At 42.6% G+C, this 24,243-nt stretch overlaps 3 protein-coding genes across 3 annotated transcripts; 2 read left to right on the plus strand and 1 right to left on the minus strand.

Moving 5' to 3' along the window:
• The first annotated feature begins 1,007 nt into the window (after window positions 1–1,007).
• Window positions 1,008–4,963, plus strand: LOC143321077 (serine/threonine-protein phosphatase PP1-gamma catalytic subunit A). The gene is made up of 7 exons (XM_076731205.1): window positions 1,008–1,426; window positions 1,865–1,996; window positions 2,097–2,327; window positions 2,503–2,607; window positions 2,887–3,110; window positions 3,667–3,801; window positions 4,291–4,963. The coding sequence occupies exons 1-7, from the start codon at window positions 1,372–1,374 to the stop codon at window positions 4,378–4,380; spliced, it is 972 nt and encodes a 323-aa protein (XP_076587320.1). The 5' UTR covers window positions 1,008–1,371; the 3' UTR covers window positions 4,381–4,963.
• A 502-nt stretch (window positions 4,964–5,465) lies between these two features.
• Window positions 5,466–14,881, plus strand: pptc7a (protein phosphatase targeting COQ7 a). Its single transcript, XM_076731364.1, has 6 exons — window positions 5,466–6,052; window positions 7,810–7,989; window positions 9,829–10,027; window positions 12,079–12,202; window positions 12,302–12,431; window positions 12,590–14,881. Exons 1-6 carry the CDS (start codon window positions 5,851–5,853, stop codon window positions 12,646–12,648), a joined length of 894 nt encoding a protein of 297 aa, XP_076587479.1. The 5' UTR covers window positions 5,466–5,850; the 3' UTR covers window positions 12,649–14,881.
• Window positions 14,882–15,493: 612 nt separating this feature from the next.
• Window positions 15,494–21,815, minus strand: rad9b (RAD9 checkpoint clamp component B). Its single transcript, XM_076731690.1, has 11 exons — window positions 21,782–21,815; window positions 21,383–21,453; window positions 21,068–21,205; window positions 20,753–20,867; window positions 20,385–20,484; window positions 19,801–19,907; window positions 19,477–19,583; window positions 18,443–18,507; window positions 18,029–18,151; window positions 16,253–16,466; window positions 15,494–15,631 (listed from the first exon to the last, which is right to left on the minus strand). Exons 1-11 carry the CDS (start codon window positions 21,813–21,815, stop codon window positions 15,494–15,496), a joined length of 1,212 nt encoding a protein of 403 aa, XP_076587805.1.
• Window positions 21,816–24,243: the final 2,428 nt, after the last annotated feature.

Raw genomic sequence — 24,243 nt, forward strand, 5'->3', positions numbered from 1 at the left:
AGCAGAAAAAGCTTCAGTGGGGATATTTAATTAGCTGAATATAGTAATTTGTGTTTTAGTGCAGTGCTGACTGTGCAGCTGTAGGATATGTAGAGCTTAGAACTATGAAAGATATCTGTATGCCCAATCAAAAAGGATCTATGAAAAGGTCCATCAGCCAAAAGGAGTAGTTTCCCTCAACCTGCTACTGCACTAAGCTGCACTAAGCTAATGTCTTTCATTCATTTCAAAGACAGTACAATGGTATCTATTATGGGATAAACCTTTTGCTTCTCCAGGTGTTACAATTTTTCTATAACTTTGACCTTGGAAGATTTAAATACATACAATACGCATTATACTTAAATGAAACTGAAATGTCCTCCAACGGCTCACTTTCACTGAAATGAGTCTAGTTCACCACACTGTTCATTTTTTATTAATGCCAAACCTAATCTGTTATACAAGTTAACAGTGCAGCTTTGTTTCCTATTCTGTGAAATTAAAAATGTGTTACATTGCTTAAATCTTAAATCCTAAAACCATCTGAGCTTGGCTGAACTACGTTACATTGAAAACTGTGAAAACTAAATTTAGCAAATGAAACAAAGTAAGTAATATTAATTAATTAAAAAAGATGTTACCAGTACACTTGAGATAATTACTGTACATAGTTATAGATAGATAGATAGATAGATAGATAGATAGATAGATAGATAGATAGGGGCCACAAATTAACCTCTGGGGGAAAAAAGTCCTTCCCTTGGTTGTCTTGACTATCTTTGATTTATCATATATGGGGGAGATTTTCTGTCTTGAAAGTGGCCTCTGAAGTTTGATGCTCATAGCATCTACCTAATAACAATAATAATAAGAAGAATGATAATAACAATCAAGACGGTGTGTTGCTATTTTTCTTGTATTTTTACACACCTGAACGAAGTCAGCTCTATGTGAATGGTTAAAGAGTCTTTCTCCATCCAGACCAGTAGGGGGCAGCAGCGGAGCAGCTACCAGCAGCCTCCTTGAAGCAGCTGGCTAGCTGTACAAGGTGCGGCAGAGGAAAAACACAGACGGGACACCATCGCTAGCGAAGTGCTAGTGCGGCTGTCGTTTGTTTTTTTGTTGTCCCTGATTCTTAGCAAAAGCCAGCATTGGATGTAGATTTTTGTTTAAGCTGTGATGTCCGCGTAGTTTATTAGATTATCATTAGTGTCAACGAGCCGCTGAATCGAAACAGGGTCACATCAACATCTTTACCCTCAGCCGGAAAATCAACGAAGCTAACGCTAGGTAGCTAATGCCAGGATAGCTAGCGGGCTAGCTTTCACTCGTGTGTTAACGCCAAGACCTAGATTTGACTGAATCGATTTTAATAACGCCAACGTTGCAATGGCTGATGTTGACAAGCTCAACATAGACAGTATCATCCAGCGTCTTTTAGAAGGTAAGGGAATGCTGGTTACCAAAGAAAACACTCATTATTATGATTGAAACGTTTTGACAGACGCTAACAGTAACGCTGCATAGCCGGCTAGCTTTAGCGTAACGTTACGCTTATCAACATTTTGTCAGATAGACAGTTACATTGTCTAACGTTAGCCGACGTTGTCTCTTCTTTTTGGGGTTTTCGTCAGTTTTCGCCGAATATGTGTCTGGGTTGAGAACATTAGTTACCTGAAGGGCACGGAACGACATCTACTTGGTCCAACACACACTGTATTTCGCTCACACTAACATTGCGCATTCCGGCGCGGCGTACATGTTCACCTCTTGTCCCCCGCAGCCTCAGCGTAGACACACTGCACCAGGCACTGCCAACTTACCTCGAACAGTGTGTAACTATTGTTCCTGCTGCTTTTTTGTTTGTGTTTTGTTTTCGCAGTCAGAGGGGCAAAGCCTGGCAAGAATGTGCAGCTGCAGGAAAATGAGATTCGTGGATTATGCCTCAAGTCCAGGGAGATCTTTCTCAGTCAGCCCATTCTCCTGGAGCTGGAGGCCCCGCTCAAGATTTGTGGTTAGTAAGACTTGTGTATCTGTATAGATGTATTATTATGAGAAGCCTTTTTAGAAGCAGGGTGGTGCTTTAGGTACATTGATTTACCCTTGTCCTGCAGGTGACATCCACGGGCAATACTATGACCTGCTGAGGCTGTTTGAGTATGGGGGCTTCCCTCCAGAAAGCAACTACCTGTTTCTGGGTGACTATGTGGACAGAGGGAAGCAGTCTCTGGAAACCATTTGTCTCCTCCTGGCCTACAAAATCAAATATCCAGAGAACTTCTTCCTGCTGAGGGGAAACCACGAATGCGCTTCGATCAACAGAATATATGGTTTCTATGATGAGTGTGAGTATTGGCCCACCGTGGACGGGAAACTTATTTGCAGCTTGATAACCGATGGCATTTCGCATCAGTTTCTTTGTGTATTGTTGCGATGATGATTTGAGTACATTTCTGGTCTTAATTCTTATTCCTATGAAATAGTGCAAAATTAAGATTTTTTTTTTTCTGACCGTTTTAGGTAAAAGAAGGTACAATATCAAACTCTGGAAGACCTTCACAGATTGTTTTAACTGCCTCCCTATTGCCGCCATTGTCGATGAGAAGATCTTTTGCTGCCATGGAGGTGGGTTTTTGCTTTTGAATTTGAAGTAAAACCACCATGAGGCTAAAAATGCATTTACTTTAACACATGAACACATTTGCCTTAGTTCCACGCATCACTGTGGTGGCCGTGGTTTTAGGCAGGATGTCCAAAGTAGTCTCCCTTTGTCGCGTCATCCACTCTGATTTGGCCTTGAGTCATGCTATCTTTGCAGTTTGTCCACTGACGCTGGTCTTATGTATAACTGGTATTGACCTCAGTATCAGTGTTTATTTGTTTTTTTACTGCTGTTCTGTTTAGGACTGTCACCTGACCTTCAGTCTATGGAGCAGATCAGACGCATCATGCGTCCCACTGATGTGCCCGACCAGGGTCTGCTGTGCGATTTGCTATGGTCTGATCCAGACAAGGATGTCTTGGGCTGGGGGGAGAACGACAGGGGTGTATCGTTTACCTTCGGCTCAGAGGTGGTGGCCAAGTTCCTGCACAAGCATGACCTGGATCTGATCTGTCGTGCCCATCAGGTAATCACAGTAACCTCTGTCATTGTAAACAGAAATGTGGCCCTGTGACGTACTTGTATGTTGGCAGGTCACTGGACATGCAGCTACACTTGATACAAGGAGTGCTGGACATCACATATTGTGCAGAGAACTGGCAGAAATGTGTACACGGGAAAGTGTTTCCCAACCTTTTTGGCTCATGACCCCTCAAAATATAGCAGTCTTCTTGTGACCCCTGATCACTGGTTGTAAATGTCTAGTGGCCAGTTTAGCTGAAGAATTTATTCTTTGTTTTATTTAAAAAGAATGGGGAAAAAATAGAGAATTGAAGAGTTCAAATTATCCAGTGAGTCCCAAGAAAAAGGACCAGAGGAAAGCCTGGAAAGAATACACATGATTTTGCGTGGCAGTTTTCTGCTTTCCAATTGTGTTAATTGTCTTGTGACCCCTCAGGTTGGGAACCACTGTGCTAGACTATATCTGACACTCTTCGAGTTCAGCATCATACAGTAAATCCTTTCAAGGAGTTTTTAAGGGTGTAAGCCAGCCTTTTCTAATGTTATTATCTCATTTGCAGGTGGTTGAAGATGGCTATGAATTTTTTGCAAAGAGGCAGCTTGTCACCCTGTTCTCAGCGCCCAATTATTGTGGGGAGTTTGACAATGCTGGTGCCATGATGAGTGTGGATGAGACCCTCATGTGCTCTTTTCAGGTACAGTGTCTTCACTTGTGCATTGAATACTTTTGGATAATTTGAATTTCATTTTAATTTGGCAGGCTGGGTAACCATAAAATACTGCTCAGGTGAATAACAATTTCCTTGTAGTTTGTACCTCAACTAATATTTGATTTATTTCATATTAACAATACATTTGAGATAATTACTGCATGTAACATTGTTATAGTAAAAAAAATTTTTTTTGTCCCAATAGGCTAGTTGGAAATAATAAATTACACTACGAGGTACACTAGTATCTAACAATGTGTTAGTACCTAGTCTTTACTGTGTAATTGCTTTATCTATTCTGTATTGATTTTAATGATAGGTAGAAAAAATGAAAAACAGCCAACTCAAATGTCCAAAATGTTCTTAGACTCTCGAATTGAGCTGGGTCAACGTTTGTTCACCTGTAAGAGGAAGGCCTCTTCAGTCGATGAGTTTGACTGTATTGTGATTTCCAACTCTCTATTCGTTTTGTAGATTTTGAAACCAGCTGAGAAGAAGAAGCCCAACGGCAGCCGTCCCGTGACTCCACCTCGCAACATGGTCACCAAGCAAGCCAAGAAATGAGTCGAGGAGGGGGGGACAACTGTCCAGAGTCTCACTCCTCTGTTCTGCTTTCGTCTTCTGCATTTGAAGGATTGGTTGTCCTTCATGCTGCCAATACTGAAAAGATATTCACTCCTACACGATGAAAGCAAAATATTTTGTTGTTTTGTCCACAGGGGTAAATTGATATGTCACCATGAAAACCTCAGGTGTTTTGCACTCATTTTGCAGCTAGTCTTTGCCACATATGACTGTTCAATCAGGAAAAATGTAACAATACGGCTACTTATGCACAGGAATGCCTTGTTTGAAGCTGTGCACAATTTTTCCAGTTTCTTTAATGTCTTATTCATTTGTCATCTTTTTCTCACTGTCGATAATGGGTATTAATGGCTATAAAACCAATGGGGGAAAAGTCACAAACACCTGTTTACTTCTGTAAAATTTTATTTACAATTTATTTACTGTCAGTGTCGTAGGATATTGACTTTACACTGCATCATCACATTTTTAAACAAGTCTCGTGCTAAATGAAATGAATAAAGAAGCACTCTTGTTATGTCTAAATCTTTCTAATAAACTTTGAGTGTATTTTAGGGGGAAATTGGTGTCTGAATGTCATTTGTCCTTTTTCAAACATCACAATGCAAACTGAAATACAAAATTGGAAATTGCAACGCTTGTTGTTGCTCAAGGACACCCCGTGAACAAAGAGGACCCCATCCGTCAACACCCACAAGAGGGAGACAAAATATAGTGCAATAGTCCAGCACAGGAAAATGGAGGAAAGAGGTGCGAAATATTTTACTGTTTCTAAAAAGGGCTGCCAGAAAAATGGCATATTTATTTTTACTTTTTTTCTAAGAAATTGGCGGCTTTCTCTGAATATTTTCCCTCACATCGATATTTCTTTGTGTATTCTCGTGTGTTATGCGTATTCTTATGTTTCAAATAGCCATCTTTAGTGGCCATGATAACATTTACGTACCCATACAACTTTCTGCGCATATTCTTATTACCTGTGGATCAGATAAAGCTGGCTGAAAGTGATATTTCCCTATTAGGAAACGTATATTGCGTAATGATGGCTGACGTCAGAGCAGTCACAAGACCTTGCTAGCAGAGCGGAGTCCGCGAGGCCACAGGGCAGCTCGTTCACATTTTGTGTTATGTAGCGTCTCACAGGCAGAGCTGGCATCATGGCCACGGAGAAGCAGCACCTACGAGCCTTTTGGAGCGGCAGAGGCGACTGTTTTCTGTGAATTTCGTTCACTCTTCACGGCGCAGGAATAACGTCCCCCGAGGCTGCAACTACATACTCGCGGAAGGCATTGTGTATGTTGTTGTCGGCAGCAGTGTCTGGCTCGCTCAGACGCACATCTCCAGCCTCGTTAGCAAGTTAGCAAGTCAGCACTGTGTGTTCGCATCGACGCTAAGCTAGCAGAGCTGCTAGCTTGGCCGGTCTGTTTGGTGGGAGCTGGTGTGTAGGTGATGTTGTCCGTGCTGTCGTACGGTAGACTGGTTGCCAGAGCTGTCATCGGCGGACTTTCTCAGACAGACAGCCGCGACTACAGCCTGGTGACAGCGAGCTGCGGCTTCGGCAAGGATTTCCGCAAAGGTATCCTAAAGAAGGGGATGTGCTATGGGGACGACGCGTGCTTCATCGCCCGACACAGATCCGCTGATGTTTTGGGTGAGTGTCTGCTTTGTTTGCTGTAGAAATATTAACCAGACCATGCGACGTCTCCCTGTCTAACACCGGCTATGACGCGAATGGGAAGTCAAAGGTTACGCACTTTATCTGAAGCTTAAATACCTCATACGAAGGTTGGATTACATGTGCGACCGCATTTTGTCACCTTTCTTGTGCCATATCTTTTTTCTTATTGGAAACAGGTGTTCTGCAAATGTCGGTACAAAGCACAGATTTGTGTTCCAAAATAGTTTTTCCTCGTTTTGATGTAAATAACGCCTTCCTCAAAACCTGCACCCATCACATTCTTGAAAGAGACTGAAGAAAATGCACACATACTACATACATACATACATACATACATACATACATACACACACACACACAAGCACAAAAGTAAATTAAGCGGGGAGGAAAGTACACTAAGAATGAATGCATTGAGAATCAGCTGGGGTCTAGAGAGGTAAGAGGACGTACATATGAGATAAAAGGCTTGCCCCCCCCCCCCCCCCCCCCAAAAAAAAAAAAAAAAAGGTTAAGATTAAGACCCTGAGTAGTTCCTCCTCCCACCATTCGTCTGTCACATCAAGCTCGTTTCTCCAGTTACCCCAAACCCCGACATTTGTCTCGGTGTTACACAGTCCAGAACGCTCATGAAGTGCACACTTAGTGATGAGACTGAGTGCTTTCAGATGGACCTATTCACTGCTATACATCATATCACTGTGCTTCAGTATTTGTGTTTTGTTCAGTATTGATTGCCTCAACACCCTGCTGCGTCTTGAACCTGACCTTCTCCTGGGTTCATATGGTGTGGAGGAATCATTCCACTCACCATCAATGTCTTCAGTAAACAAAAACAATGCAGGCTGGAAAATCTGCTCTAGTGAGGGTTGATTAAAAAGCCAAGAGGCCTTGAATCCTATATAAACATGGTGTTATTAGTACCTCTGCAGGACTGTGCAGCTCTACTGAATGTGAGTCAATCGAGACACGGGGAAATGTAGAAATCAAGACATTCACCAAGTCAGGTTATTTTTGGATGGGTTTGATTAGTTGCAAAGTTGTGTTTCTGCTCTGTGCAGGCCTGTTTCTCTGCTCTGGCAGTGGCTGAGGAGATGCAGAGGGACATCCTTGTATGGTCAGTCCTGGGAGTAACAAGACTAAAGTTTCCTTTCTAGGAAATTTTGGACCTGACCAAATGCTCCTATGGGAACAAGGGCTCTTATTAACCCACAAAACATTTCATGTTTCTATTGAAAGGTTAATAAAGGCTTGCAATGAGAAGGTTTCTGTCCATTTGAGGAATCGCAGATTTTATGTTTTGAAGCAAAGAGCTAAAATGTGTTATCAGTAGGCCTAAAATGCACTTAACTAAAGGAGGCTGTTTTATGCATTCTGTGGCATTTCCTTGATTTCTTGAACACTGTCTTTTTCTGTACTGGATGTCCTTTTTGCATCTTGGTGAAAGTGGCCATTGTTTTTCATTACTGTGCAGCTGCATGACATTGTTCTTGTTTCCTGCAAGATTCTCACTTGTGGAACAAGTGTGAGGAATGTCAAAAAAGATAATTATTCTGAGCTTGATTTCACTTGACCCATTGGGAAAAAATGTTTCCTGTCAGGGTTCAAAAAGCAGCATTATGCACAATACAGAATACACATGTTTAATTAGTGAAGGAAGAGGATGTTGTTGAACTATAATTAAGGGGGAATTGTTAATCCTAATCATTACATGAATATCTGTCTGTTTTTAGGTGTAGCAGATGGAGTAGGTGGCTGGCGGGACTATGGAGTGGACCCATCGCAGTTTTCAGGTACACTGATGAAGACGTGTGAGAGACTGGTGAAGGAAGGACGCTTCGTCCCCAGCAACCCTGTGGGCGTCCTCACAACCAGCTACTATGAGCTGCTGCAGAACAAAGTGCCACTGCTGGGTGAGTAAAGCCACGGGAAACACAGGATCTCACGGCCACCTCTACTTGTTCTGAAGCATTACAGAACCTGTTTGTCGTTATGTGAATGAATATTCCTGTTCATAATCAGTGATTATACAGGATGTCTGCTGCTGCTTCCTTGTGGTTATCACCCCATTCATTTTTCTTCAGTTGATTTGATTATCATTACTAGTTTAGTGACTACAAGACTTTCAATTTCTACTTCTTTTCTGAACCATTTGTATTAAACATGTTATTGTAGGTCTGCAGAGTCTGGTACTCCTAGTTTTCCTACTCAGTGCGCTCATCTTGTTTAAAAACTCAGTGAACAGATTAAGATCTGTGCCCTGCTCTCTGCATGACAGTATAGTAACCTATGCTGTGTAGAGGCATACTGTGTTTGCCAATGAATCGGTACGTTTTCCGAATGGTTTGCATCTTAGTGCACTATTTAGGGTTAGGTTGTTTTTCTATTCAGTTTCATAGTGGCTGGATGGAGATGTTTGCATCATGAGTCAGAGAACAGCCAGAACCCATTAAGAAGTCCTGGGAATGTCCCAAGTCCTGACCTGCCCCATGCAGTTCACTTCCAGAATCCCTTTCCTCCTTCGCTACGCTTCCCGATAACGAAGCGTGCACAAACATGTAACATCAGCTCACAAATGTTTTGGGAACAGATCTTGTGCTATGCAAGTGTCAGTACTTTTCCAGCGCTCTATCACATGTGCAGCAGGGGAAACAACACTGCATTGTGCTGCTCCTTAACGGCAGACAGAATGTTCTTGAGGCCGGCAGTATGTGTAATTGTACTGCCGGAGAGAAAACAGAGAAAAAAGGCAGTGAGTCACAGTGCGTGAGGGGTTTTGAAGGTTGATCCCAGAGAGCATATTTTGGTGTGCCAGATGAATCACCAGCAGGGTGTGGCTGCACGCCGTCCGCCTCCTCCACCAGCTCATGTTCCCTCCTCACCATCTCCCAGATGGTGGAACTCCAAAAATGTTATGTTGATTGTTGTACGTCAAGTTTGTGTATTCAGGCTAACCTCATCAATCAGTCCCCAAACACACTTCAGATAGGTATCTCTGTATATGGTTTGTTTAGCCGTGTAGCTGCAAAGCTTTGTTTCCATCCAGGCATGAAACAATGAAAATAGTATATTAAAATAGAAAACCCAAATGGCAAATTGATGAGCTTGAAGATGTTTCTTCATTAGGCCTTCTTTCACAGGAGATATTTTGGCATGTCACAATAAGAAAAGCACAGGTTTAAGTAATTAAATTAACAATGCAATCCATTTAGCCTCAGGGTCCTTGTATTGTGCATGCGGACTCACTGTCATACTGTCATGGCTTACTGGGACACTGAATAGAATGCAGCTATTGTTATGGTCATTAGCAACACCTGTGTTTTTCCTACAAGGCAAAATGTCTGCTGAAAAAGGATTGTCACTGAAATGTTTTAATTAATTTAATAATTTACTGATAGACCTTTTTGAAAATGATTAGCATTGTTTCCAGGCAGACAAAGTTTTATTTACCCACACTGGCCTGTTCCTGAAATTGTATTTGCTGTTCCATGTCACAGCAACCTGATTGTAGCCTGCAGGGAGTACATGAGAATATTGCTCAACACATTGTAATTTTAAAGCAACAAAAAAAGTGCCTCAGCAATTTGAGTTCTCGCAGTACTTTTTAGTGTAGTCATGAATGATCTGTGGTGTAGTTGTTACATTCACCCAACTGATGATGCAGACCATATTAACATTTTCTTTTTATGATAGTGCAAGCCTTTGCATTGAAAAGGAAAATTAAATGTATCTGTGTCTGTGTGTATCTGCAGGTAGCAGCACGGCGTGCATTGTGGTTTTGGACCGGCAGAGTCACCGGCTGCACACAGCCAACCTAGGAGACTCAGGCTTTCTGGTGGTCCGTGGAGGGGAGGTGGTCCACCGCTCAGACGAGCAGCAGCACTACTTCAACACGCCCTTCCAGCTGTCCATCGCTCCCCCGGGGGCTGAAGGGGCTGTCCTCAGTGACAGGTGAGACGACCAACTGGCTCCTACAGCTGCTGCAGGGGTGTTTGTACTGAGCAGGTGATGGAGCAGTTGACAGAGAGGAGATCATACATGTGTTCTGCACAGTAGATGTGATAAAGCCATACACATCCTGATACCGATGCAGATCACAGGCAGACATAGCAAAGACGCTCGGCTGTAGCAGACTGCACTGCAGAACTTTTTGTCGTGCTTGCGTCCCTCACACGCAGCCGTGTTTTGTGAATGTAGAGACTGTCCTGTGTTGAGCTGCTGCAGTGTAACAGTGCGTCAGGGGCCACGTGCTGCCATGTCTCGTTGCCGCGGTGTGCCAAGCAGCAGCACAGTAGACGTCAGTCGAGTGCGAGTCAGGCGTTGGATATTTGCCAAGCTTTCCCTCTTACCCGGGTCAAAGTCTGTGTGGGCTGATGGGCAAACGGAAGAATCCGCAGCCAATCCTGCACCAGCAGGCTCAGCCACCTCTTCACTCGTTCAGTCTTCGGCCGGGCAGATTATTTTGAGCCTCTTAAAAGCGTTTCGGAAAAACCGAGGGAAGATGAACCACGGGTGAACCTGGACTGCATGTCACCAGTGATACGAGATCAGAGTGTTTCATTTTTTATTTCTTAGAAATGACCTGAATTCAGTCTCAAACATCATCATTTTCAGTGGTTGTGGATTTAATGTGGTGCTTGAAATGACACTTTCTCTGTAATTTGTGCATTTTAGTCATTTAGTTGAAGGATTTACTCAGAGTGATTTACACTGAGTGCAACAGCAGATTAAGTTTCCAATCCTACATCACTAACGGAGCAGCCAATAGAAAAGAGTGCAAGGGTCAAAACTGAAGTACACTAACAACATTCCTTTGACCGCAGAGGACGAGAAAAAAGGCTCTCTGAACAATTAAATGTGGAAAGGGAGATGAGAGATGTGCTTTCAACATGCAGCTGAGTATGTTTAATTTATTATTTATTAATTAATTTTAGCCCTCTCTTATTTATTTGTTTGTCTCAAGTGAATTTATTGAGATTTGTTTTTATTGCTTTCATTAGTTGTCCTGCAGCAGGGTGATCGGACATGAGGGAAACTCGCTCTCATAACATGGCTTCATAGCCATAAACCCATATATTTTGCCTGAGGATTAGCTTCATAATTGGAATCGAAGGAAAGACGTTTCAGAGCTATCGATGCATAATTATCTGAAGTGTTTTGTCCTTGGTGGCATTTGAGAAATGTCTTTGACTCATGGGCGCATTAAACAGTGGATGATGAATCCAAACACAGCAGCCAGTTCATTTCACTGACAGCTGTTCCACCAGTGCACACACTGGAGACGTTTCTCATACTTCCATATCTGACTGTGGGTGCCCGTAATACATGAGCAGTATCATTTCTCTATGGAAAAGTGGCACGTGGAGCTTCAGCGACGTTAAAATCACAGTACAGGACATGCTGTTCAGGGAGCTGTGGCTCAGTGTCATGATGCAGTCCAGACAGTTTGTAATGAATAATGTTTATGGCTCGGGGGTGTGCTGCAGGGTGAGGGTATCTTCTAAGAAGTGAACTTGACACTGGCAGACTAACTTGGTTCCTGCCTCCATGTATCTGTAGCACCCATCGGCATAATGGTGGCATCTTTTGATTGGACCTGAGTGTCCTTTCCAAAACCCCCATGTGGTGATTTATCCTCATCCTGCACTGAGATTAAGTTTCTGTAGTCAGGTGAAATATCAGTAGCAACTGGCAGTCTAGCTTTCGTAGCTTTGTCAAGACATTTTTACACTGGTTAGAGTGATGTGCTGTTGTCAGTGAGTGTTCCTCTAGTAGAGGAGAAGCTACTAATCTATTAGCTCAGACAGGACAGATTTCTTGTATGGGAGTGAAAAAGACAGAGTGAAATCTAATACAGGATGAGTTAAGGCAGTCACAACCTCACTGATAAGTTTGTATTGTAAGTTTTCACCACAAGAGTAAACAAGGTTTAACTGACTTAACTATCCAGAATCATTGCATGTAGTGAACTCTGCCTGACTTCACTGTGTGTGTCCCTGCAGCCCTGACGCAGCAGACAGCTCCTCCTTTGACGTCCAGCTGGGTGACATCATCCTCACAGCCACCGATGGGCTCTTCGACAACATGCCTGACTACATGATCCTGCAAGAGCTGAAGAAACTCAAGGTAAGTGTCACTGTGGCCAAAGCAGGTTTGCTGGTGGAAGTGGAATCACAAATGTGTTTGTAATAAAAACTTCATGTCTGCTTCACTGTTGCTCCTCAGAATACAAACTATGAGAGCATCCAGCAGACTGCCCGGAGCATCGCAGAGCAGGCCCACGTACTGGCATATGACCCCAACTACATGTCGCCTTTCGCACAGTTTGCCTGTGACAATGGACTGAATGTAAGAGGTAAGTGTCTCAGTTCTGCTTAAACCAAAGAGAAAGTGAAGCTTACGATCTGTTGCTCTTCAAAGCTGTGTGGCACATTATTCAGTATTTTCAAGGTGAGACATTGAAAAACATTTTTGCTTGGCACTGTTGTAACTGGACTGTTCTTTTCTGTGCAGGAGGAAAGCCAGATGACATCACAGTGCTGCTGTCCATAGTGGCAGAATACACCGACTAGTGTCTGTGTGGAGCTGTGATGGGGGGGCATCTGCCTGTGCAGGTGCTGGACTGCTTTGATTCCTGCAGGCCAGGATGAAGGACTGATGTCAGATGCTTCCCCCACATGTGCTGGCTCTGCTCTGCCTCAGCCCCCCAGCTGACCATCAACCCCTTCTCCCCCCCCACTGAAAAACTCCTACATGCCCACTTGTCTGTGATCGTGTACATCAGAGAGGGGTGGAATAAAGAGGACTAGAGGCCTGAAACATCCTCTTGGCCAGGCTGCAGTGTTGGCGTCTTTGCAGTGTTCCAGTGCTCACTGGATAATCCCATTGGCCGGGATAAGCAGTCATTGGCCACGTTGGAGATGAGGATCCTGTCTGACGAGGATAAGTCGTCTTTCTCTGATGGGTGGTTTGGGCAGGGAGGAAGTTGAGATTCAGAGATGGAGGCAGACGTAGCCAGACGGCAGGTGTTAGACTGTTAAAGCGGCCCCACGCTGGGCTGCTGGAAGGGAAAGACAGTCCATCAGTAGTGTCAAGAAGGGAACTGCACAGGAAATGGTGGCATTAGGGCTCAATAAATGGGCCGCCTTGTGCAAGCTGATGTCCCTAATGACACAGTGGTAGTTAGAAAACCTTCGTCAAAGGGCCTGGAAACCTAGTATGTGGGTGCAGGGAGCATGTTTGATAGTAGGAAATGACCGGTGTGCTGTTACGGGATGTTTCGTTAAATGTTTGGGGAAAAAAAAAAACTAGTATGTGATATTTGTACATCTGTGGTAAGTTTCTTGGCAGGGTGATCCAATAAGATTTAATGAAGAAGAGCGGCAGCTGCCTTTTCCATACCAGTGCAATTCAAGTCTTGCACACATTTTGTTACTTCATGGCTGTTGGGACGACCATTTTAATGGCTCAAAAGCCTCTCCAGAATCTATATTGTGTCAAACTGATGCCCTCCCTTTAATCTCACAGCTGCTGCTGAAGTCTTGATTGTGATTACATGTGATATGTCTGCGTGTGTGTGTGTGTGTGAGAGAGTGAGATGAATGCACTCGTGCTTCTCAGTGTGTCTGTTGCTGTTTGTAATTAGTGTCTGTGAAATGGGTGTGAAGGCTACAGACTTCTCCATATCCACTGGGCTGAATTGGTCTCGCAGCCTTAAACGCACAAAGCTTAAGAAGCATATCTGAAAAGCTCAATGCAGTGGAAGTTGGTCACGTGACCAGATGTATTTTTGTAACTTCTTTGTTCGGTGGGATTGTTGAATTCTTTGGACTGATCACAGCATCAGAGTAGCTTTAGAAACTGTTGTTCTCAATCAGCGTTTCCTTTCCTTCTCTCGCTCCCTCCTGCTGTAGAGCTCCAATGGCACATGCATAAGTCAGGTCACTGCAGGTTTCATGTGAAAAATGGTCATTATGTTTCCATTACAACACTACAGATTTGCACTTTGCATTTACCGCAACTTCAACCCATAGTTAAAAATTTTGTCAGTAAAATCCATTCGTTGTGTCATGTTATGATGATGTGCCTTGTATCAGGTGTCATTGATACTGGCAGACGTCCATGATTCCTTAAACCCCTGACTGTGTGCCAGGTACTGAGCACAAAGCCTGAAACTGTTAAGTAGCCATAAGAGTCAAAACAGCTTTCCCATCATGCCCTGCTGTCTTAAAAAGTAGGTCCTTTCACCTATAGTATGTTCAACCTTTTTTCTCCTGAAATCTGCTTCTCTGCACTCAGGAGCTTAGGAATAGTGACAAAGCCATCACACACGTAGAAAATCCTCCCCGTGGATCTTCAGGTCACTGTTTACAATCTGCACTATCTAACAGACTGTTTCCCTTCTTAATCTGACCAGTCCACACCGGAAGACTGCAGTGTCAGGTGTCATTTGAAATGGGGCTGATGGGCATGGAAGAGGAGCAGATTCAGGCAGAGCAGTGAATGGTCAAAATGAGTCTGAACTGTTCTGGTAATGAGGACAATCTAAGCCGCCTTAACAATATTACAAAGCAGTTCTCCCCGTCAGATGGTACTGCCACTGTTCGCTTTGTGGTTCCTGGCTAATACCTGCCCTGACACTCTTCCCCGTCACCTCTCATCTTCCTCTTCCACACACTTTGTTACAACCAGAGCATGTGTCTATATATATATATATTTTGGGTGTACAGTTCAATGCAGATCTAAGCTCTGTAAAAACATTTTCAAATCTGTACAATATTTAAATAAAGAGTATAGTATTTATTATCCTGTTGTGTTTGATGGCTGTGATGTGTGCATAAACTTCTTTTTCAAGCTTGAGCATTGAACACATTGCGGAGGCGTTGTCTTCACTGGTGCTTCCAGCCCTGCATTCTGCCATCAAGGCACTATCACATTTAGCATCCAGTGTGTTTACCTCACTGGACCCAGGCTGAGGTGCAGGCAAGGAAACGATAATGCCCAAGAACACCGTGTACAAGTTGTGTCTCCCACATTCCTCAGACGTCAGCCATAGAGTTCGATCAACAGACAGGTGTGGCATCTTCAGGCTGAGGGAATGTTTTCACAGAGTCTGTTTTCCTGACATGCTATGACAAATGCATTTCACACACTGAAAGAGGTGGAGCAAATTAATTGACATATTCTTTGATAAATAATCATTATAAATACATTAATCTCTTGAATTTCCAACTGAACATTGAGGGAAAACTTATTAAAACATTTTCAACAAGCAAAGCAACATTTGAGCTATTTAAAATACAAAATATATTAAGTATAAATTCATTTAGATCTCATTCTGGCAACAGTTATGAAAGATGTGATGCACTTTTGGCATCTTCAAAAAGTCAAGATGAAATGTGTGTAACAGCTCTGTTTTCAGAGTGAAGGGCTTCCTAACTCGTCTTCCTTCACACTCTCCTCTTCATCACTGTAACATGCCAGAACAGGCATTGTGGTGGCACAACCATCACTGTGCTGCTCTGAGGACAAGGCCCTGAACAAGAGGGAGCAGATCTACAGGGACAAGAGAACACATGGTCATGTCATGGTGTTATTAAAACAAGAGTTTGGTGCTTCAGAAACAAGTTGCTCTTACATTTTGACTTTTTTTTTCAGCATTTTTTTGTGAAGAAAATGGGTTTTACAATTAAATCCTCAGTGCAATAAAAGAAATTGAGTGCTGTACTAGGTTTCTAAAAACTGGTCTGACAAGATGATATTCACCTTGAGGGAGCATAAAAATTAAAAGACTTGACTGAACTCAGACTAAACATTCAACACGAAGGAACAAATGCAGGTGGCAGCCAGAAAAGCTGTAAAACAGGAAACAAGTCTGATCTGACTGATTCCAATAAAACAGATTCATTATGCCGACACAGAGCATACAAATCTCTCCATCTCCCACATCCACTGTGTCACCTTGCTTGTCTTCTTCAGTCACACTTCTTAGGGTGAGGCATTATGGCATTCTGGGCATACCTCCAGGAGAGGTCAAAATAAGCACTTGAGGCAATTTGGCACTTCACAATGCCACCCAACCTGTCGACACTGTAAAGCCTTGAAGTTGCAGGAAACAAGCAGAGGCCACACCGACTTCCCAGCAAAAATTAAAAATCATCAGGAAGCTCTTGTTACCGTGGAGGAAGCAGGAGTCATAGTGGCACTGGCACAGGCCTCACCGAGGCCGTTACAGTCGTCAGTGTCAGGCGGAAGCAGCATTGAAGCAGGGCTGTTGATGATAGGGCTGCCCTGGCTGGATGCTATGAGCTCCATCTCCTCAGGAACACCCTGAGGCTCCCTGCTGTCTGCCTCACATGAACCCATAGGTAGAACAGCAGCATCTGCACACCTGGAAACACACACAACACACTCATCTGTGTGGTAAGCTGGCAGTGTTTTTTTTCTTTACCCAAAGATAATGATTAGTTCCTGAGCTGGCAAAAATAGTTGTGACACTGTGTGCAGTGTAATTGTGGTGTACAGTGCCATGTTGGATAGCAGCAAACTAAAAATCTTGTCCTGACAGTATGTCTCAGTGAAATCAGATTCCTGAGGATGTGGATTATCACTCAGTCCTCAGTGCTATTATCAAGTCTGATGGAGGGAGTGGGGACAGTGTAAATGTTATGAAGTGGCAAAATAAAAAAGAGGAGATGTACACAAACACCAAAGAGCAAATTTCACTCAACACTATGGCTGAAAAAAGGGCAAAACTCTTTTTGGGCAACTCTGATAGGAAACATGTTGTTCCTGGTGAACATTTCCCTATATTGTCTATATACAGACCTTGTGTTCCTGACATTATTGTCCATTTAAGGAGTTTGAATGTTGTGTAATACATTCAGACTCTGTAGGAAATATCATGAACATTGCGTTTATTCATCTCAACAAAGACATTCATTAACAGGGCGTGTAGCTCTATATCAGCTGATACTGAAAGCGGCCATTAGTGGTGTGGTGCGAGCAAACAGCAAAACAACTTTGCATGTAACCACACTACATGTCATCAACCTCAGAGAAGTAACCAGACCAGAAGTATGAAGAGGAACACTGCAAGAAGACGTAAAGAGAGCTTTTGGTTTTGAAAAGTCTCTAGACAACCTGAGGCTCTTTAGTTCTACTTCAAACGGCCCCTGAGGCAGCAGGCAAGCAAGTTTTCTTGCGAGCATGCCACAAATATCAAAAATATTATGCATATGTTCAGAAACAGCCTGAACGTTTCATGTCAAAGCAGAAAATACAGGTTAAGGAGGGCAGATTGTAGCTGAATTCCTGGCAGTGGGGACAGAAACTTCATGCTCATCAGATCAGCCATGTCTCTGCAGACTCCCTGCAGAGCACACGAGCTAACCAAGTTACAAATGGACCAGATGTTCAATGGTACTGCTGGGACTGCTGGAACAAGATCCGCCCAGAATCCAACAGAGAGAGAGAGGGAGAGAGTCAGGCGAACAGGACAGAGACATGGGCAGAACAGCCAAGCAGGCCAGCATAGCGGAGATGAGGGGATTACAGACTGTCACACTGACAGGCTCTAACGTAACCCCACACGTCCTGAGCTCGCCCTATTTATCTCTGTTACAGACACAAGGCTGGCTGCTGTAACACTATGCCCTCTAAGGAAGCTAAAAACAGCCAATGAGGGCAAACTGCTTTGACTGAGAGCCAGGAGAGAAGCTCAGGTAGAACCCCGTGGGAAGATTCAATTATACTCTCAGATACACAGTCACTGTAGATCTGAGGAACAGGGCCTACAAAGGCCTCGGCTGTGACAAGGACGCTGCCGGGTCAAAATAACAAGAGAATTACTCTTAACCTTATCTGTCCAGCTGTGCTGAGGGTACTACAGATCTCAATTACGGCACACAGGATTAGAGGCAGTGTGGCTGGAGCCAGCACAGTGATTATTACCTGGGTGTGGCAGGGGCCAGGGCCTCTGCAGGCTGAGAGGGTCCCCTGCTTTCAGAGTCAGTGAGTGTAGCCAGCACCACAGCAGCCTCCAGGACCATGTCGTCCACAGAGAAGCACACAGGCCTGCAAACAACATAAACAACACACTGATCAATATCTGACAGTGACAGAAATACGATTACATTACCTCTTCATTTGACCGAAGCAGTCAACACAAAAACTCGCCACAACTGGTGCTTGGTAAAATGGCCGGTAAAATCATCAGACGCACCAGCCACAGACAAAGTAGTTGAGTGAATTTTGAGGTTGTCTAGTGTCAGTGCCTGTGGCACAGCACCATTCACACTGACGTTGGTCCTTGTAATTTGAGATGTGAATGCTGTTCAAGCTAATCATGATGGCAAAGAGACTTACTTTCCTGCAGCATCAAAGTGGACCGACACTGGAAGGCTATGTGACTCTGCAAAGGACAGTAAACCCTGGAAAAACAGAAGAGCAGCAGTTCACTGGCAAAGACTGAGCTATGCTAATGTGCGTCCATGTCATGACTATGACTCTGTAAGAGCTGATCATTTTGAGAGCATTGTCACAGCGTGTTTAGAACAGCTTCTTTCAGGCCAAAGAAAAATATCAACGCTCGAGTAAATTGAGGCTGACTAAAACTTAAAGCCTGGTTTCTAATCCATCCAAACCCGATTCTCCAAAACTGACAGGAACAAGAAGACTAGGCTGGCTAATGAGGAGCCTCACAGCGGGGCGTCCAACACACATTCCAAGACATTAGGGACAAGAGTTGTGGGTGTTAATGCAAGTCAAGTCTCATTAACTAGACTAACACAAGGACTGTTCATCCAAATTACAAATAGCCAACCAAGTGATTTTGCTTTGTTTTTTTAAGTCGAGGCAGAAGAAATCAATTTGATTTGGGGTGTGTTCATTTAGACACTGGAACAAACTACTCCAGATTATGGAGCACGCTATTCTGGAAATTACATTATAGTTTTCTAAGATCCAATGTTTTGTTTTTGTTACTCAAAACTTTAATAAGTTAATGGTGGACTTAAGATGAATCAGCCCTCAAATACAAACACATGTGTAGCCTATAATTTCTGCAACTCGTAACTTCAATTACTTTTTCCATGGTAGTGGCAGAGTATGCGTCACTTAGGTCACACTATCTTTGCTATAAAGACGGGTCACAGCACTGAGAGGAAAGTTCACATGGAAACGATGCACAGAGCTGGGTGCAGATGCATTACAACACTCGAGTATCCAGATTACAGGACCAGAAATACTACCTCTTAAACATGAAATGCTCCTGGTGAGCCAGTCTCACACACACACACACACACACACACACATACCCTCTGCATACACACACAAAGAAACACACACATAATATTCTCATGTGACAGCATAAAGGGAGCCTCCAAAAATAACCATGTTACCCTCAGCTCCTTGAGACAGAAGGTTATGTCCGAGTCCACTCCGACCTGAAAGTAGTCAAACTCATCTGGGTGTAAGGACATCTCAGTGTGCATCGTCCTCATGTGATCTGTGACTTAAGCACATGCAGGTCAACTAGTGTCTGCACAACATTTTTAGTGTATAATGTGGTTGAAGAATTAAATATGCTGTATTTGAATGATCAATTTATGTTATCAAATTCAATCTCAAAGCTGGTGCAACAGCGACTTTTAAACAGTTTATGATATCTGTCACAAGAGTATTGCCGTGGGCCTGGGCTCGATCATAGTGTAGTGTTAGCTCACCGTTTCCCTCCTCGTAGTAATTTCTCAGACTGACTCTCAGAGGAGTCATGGACAGAGTGATTTCCTCCTGGGACACTGGGAAATGCATCACCATATCAGTAAGAAGCCTGCAGAGGTAGAGCAAACCCACGTACAATCAACCTAGGCATTATGCACAGAGCCTTATGTCAGTGCTGTGCTGCTGACGGATGATGGCTTCCCTAAGTCTATACGTTACTAATGTATATGTTCTTTTCAAACCTGCTCATTAGACTGAATTGCACTGAAGATGTGTGCATGTGCTTCAGGGTATTCATCTGACTGTTGGCCAAGGTCAGCTGAGAGAACAAAATATTGTAAATGCCTATTCTTTCTCCATTGAATAGGCCAGGCTGCAAAATCCAACTGGAGCAAGCATATACTCAATTCATTTCACAGTAAATCCTCCCTGTCAGAAAAAGATGAATACAGAGAATATTCAAAGCCTTAAAATATTTAAGGTTTTGTTTGTAGGGTCCTGCGCAGTCACTGAAATGTACCCTGACATTTTGTATGTAATAGAAACTTGAGCTTTTAACTTGATAACAGAATAATGAGCCACTAACCTGGCAGGAGCCTTCAGCACATTGGGACAGAGGTGCGAGGCAAACACTGCCTGCAGAGCCTCACTTTCCTGGTAACGCAGGTTGTGGGTTTTAGTGATGCCTATCACAAAAGCAGACAGGATATTTGGAGCACAGTGCCACCAAGTGTTAACTATATGCAATGCAGTGTCTGCAGCATGACGCCGACAGGTCTTTTGAACGCAGTAAAAGAAAACTGGCCAAGTAAAAAGGTTCAGAGTTTTTACAAGATCATTTAGAAATAATTATGAAAAAAAAATCCTTAAAATCAAACAGGACAGGTCTCTAAAAATCCAGTACGTTTCCTTTGCCTGCAGCTTGTTTATAATACAAAATTCAATGCTTCCTACCATGCCTGCAGAAAAACTGGATCATCACTTGGTCACTGGATGTGCAGACTGATATCTGACATCGTTCCACATTACGCTCAATGGACGTCAAACACCGGAAAAGAGGTAGAATAGACTTTAAAATAAATAAACAAATAAGACGTGTTTCAGGCAAGATTGTCATCAGGGTCTTAAAAGGACAACATGATCATGTTGTGTAAGCCTGTGGTCAGCTCTGGTTTTATCACTCCACTACTGTTGAGTGTTTGTCCTGTGCAGTGAGCTGTGATCACTTTGAGCTCTGCACAGATGAATAATCAACATGAGTGGATATACCTTCATGACAAGTTTGCATCTGATTGTTTCACTGCCCCACTTGGACACTGATCCCAGGCTGTAGTGATGGAAGAACAGCGGTGAGAAGAGGAAGCAGGCATACGCAGAATGAGCAGAATTCACTGCTCTCAGTGCCAGCTGTAAGACAGAGAGAGAGAGATTCAGTCAAGATGTTGCAAGGAAGGAAAAAAGAGGGGCCCCAATGCCTGGAGAGGGCCCATATAGAGGCCTAGTGTAAAATGAAATCTGTTTAATTAAATAAAGAGAGAGGATGGATGTTTTGTTTCCCTTCCAGTCTTAGCCAACACTGCCCACCCCTTTGACCATGGGATCCAACCACAGCTCATCTCCAATCCGTGACAGCGCATGAATAGCCTTTCCAAACACTGAAACACAACAAGGAGCCAGAAGAGTTCAAGGTTAGTATCACACTAATGTCTACATGCCTCACTATAGCTAAGCTAGCCTTTTCTCTCAATGTAAAGAGTGTCAATTGTGGGCGGGCCTTGCCTGAAACACTAAAAACGTCACAACTATAGTGGCTAACTTAGCTAATTAGTTGGAAGCCAAGTTAAGCTAGCATCGCCTTTTATCAATAATTAATGTCTTACAACCTTCCTGCGAGCTGCTACAACGTATATACAGGTTTACAGTTTTTCAAGTAATATTTTCTCTACAGTAAGTTCACATTTCACTCGTCTTGTTAACCACTACCTTTTACACAATTTCCTTCAAGAAGACAGTTCATATTTTCTGCTGACAGATCTGGTTCACCTCAGGAGCTCCCACAGCATCAAAATGAATCCCACCGTGACACCACGAGCTCACAGTGGGACGTGTGCAAACAGCGCGTGCAGGCGATGCACGAGGCATTATCTTGATAAATGCTAATAAGCTTAGCTGAACATAAATAAATAAATAAACACCGTGACGCTGACATTAGAGAGCTAAATGTAAGATTTGATAATTGCATTCACTAGAAGAAAATGGCCCCAAAATATTTCAAGTCACCATAAGGTTTTTATTTATCGTTTGATTTAACAAGGACAGTGCACATTAATCCACCAGAGAAAACCAGAAGGTTATTTTTCTTCTGTAGTTCCTGACATTCATAGTCACACAAATAAGAATATGATTAATATTAAAACCGGTATTGAAAAAGTTAACAAATATACAGAGAGCAATAGTAATAATTAAAAAAAAACATATTAGCATATATTAGTAACATTCAAGACATAATCACGTTACATTGTCAGGTACAAATGAAAACAAATAATCATGTTGCTCGGCCATGTTGCTCTCAACTGTTCACAACTCTCCCCACTAAGGCATGGAATGATGCGTTCACAAGTCTCAAAAGTATTAAATACTGATACTTGATAAAGCCCAAATACAAGATCGACCATATCATTAAGGACTGTCTGTCTCTCTCTCTCTCTGTTTGTGTGTGTGTGTGTGTGTGTGTGTGTGTTCTCACTGCTAGAACTCAGGGACAACAAAATTTCCAACATAATATTTATAAATATAGGTTGTCAGTTGTCTATGCACAAATACTACAACTATAGACATTCAACAAACAGAACAACATGCAATTATGATGTGTACTATAACTGCAGAAGTAGTAGTAGTAGTAGTAGTGTGTGTGTAATATATGAAGGTCTGTGTAAAACTGACAGCACAGAATCTTTGGTCATATTTGAAAATGTGTGTGATGCAGCAGGTACTGATACAAAGATCAATATAAACACTCACTGTTAGGTCCTTAAAACCTCCAATTGTAAAACCATTTGCCATCATATCTATCATCTGTTGACTATTTTTGGAAGTATGACATCAGAATTAGCCGTGCTGCTGCTGGTGCTCTTCCTCTGCCCTCGTGGCTTTGCCTTTGCCACATCCTTCCCTGCATCCTTTGTGAACCTGCTGTTCTCTCTGTGCTGATAATCCCCATACCTTCTTCTGCAGGTGGGATTCTCACCTGGGAGACACAAAACACAGCATGAGATGGAACATAGTGATGGAAGTTCATGATTGAGGGATTTGGATACGCACCTGACTGAACACATGTGTGCAGCACGTTGAGGTAGTGCTGTTTCATCTGCTGCCTCATGCGCTCTGTACTGTAAATGTTTGCTATGCTGCAAAGGTAGCGTCTCTGTCCAGCTGAAAGGGCCGGATGCTGAGACAGAAACAAGAACTGATGTGATTATCATACAAGGTGGGATGACGGTAACCTTGTTACATATACTATCTCATTCATTCACCTGTAAGAAGGGTGCAGACATCATGGATTTGGGAATGTGGATCATCTTCATGTGCTGGCCACCTGCAGACACACTGATGTGTGTTCCTTTGTACTTCTCCCTCCTTTGCTGACTAGGTAGATATTCAAAGCCTGCCAAATGCAAAATGTAACAATAGTGCCTTATTTTGACAATTACGATATCTATATCTATCTATACATCTATTTCAAAATTGTGCATCCCCCTGAGCTTTATATGCATTTATGATATGAATTCACTTCATAAAAGTTACTATTAAGTTACATAATACATTTACTTCGGTACTCTACTTAAGTACAGTGTTGAGATACTTATACTTTACTTTGCTTTATGAGTTTTAACTTCTTTATACTTTTACTCCACAACATTTGAGAAGCTAATTTTGTACTTTTTACTTCACATTTATTTGACAGAAAAAGTTACGAGTAACCTTTCAGAATATTTTACATAGAAAAATAAAAGTCTTCTAAAATATTATATTATCTACCCAACAGTATATAAAGTAGTTAAAATTAGCTCCACCTTTACCTTTACCAGCTACAACAGTGAATGTGCTTACATGTTAACAGGTCTTTAATCATAATCCAGTAATATATAAAAATCAAACATTTACTTTTACATATAATTTGCTTCTAGTACTTTTGCACTTTTGCTTGTAGAATTTGGAATGCACGGTTTTTACTTGTATCCTGCCGGATTATTTATTTATTATTTATTTTTACACAAGATCTGAATACATTTTCCATCACTAGAATTTACAGAATTTATCAGCAGCCCATTACTGAGACCAAGACGTTTAGTCGTCAATTAGAAAGCAAGCATCCGTAGTTTTGTTTTAGATGTTTGCATTCAGGTGATCAGTTTTGTAATTCAGTAATGAAAACAGGTTTATTC

Source organism: Chaetodon auriga, chromosome 5 (assembly GCF_051107435.1).
Source record: "Chaetodon auriga isolate fChaAug3 chromosome 5, fChaAug3.hap1, whole genome shotgun sequence".
Taxonomy (NCBI): Eukaryota; Metazoa; Chordata; class Actinopteri; order Chaetodontiformes; family Chaetodontidae; genus Chaetodon; species Chaetodon auriga.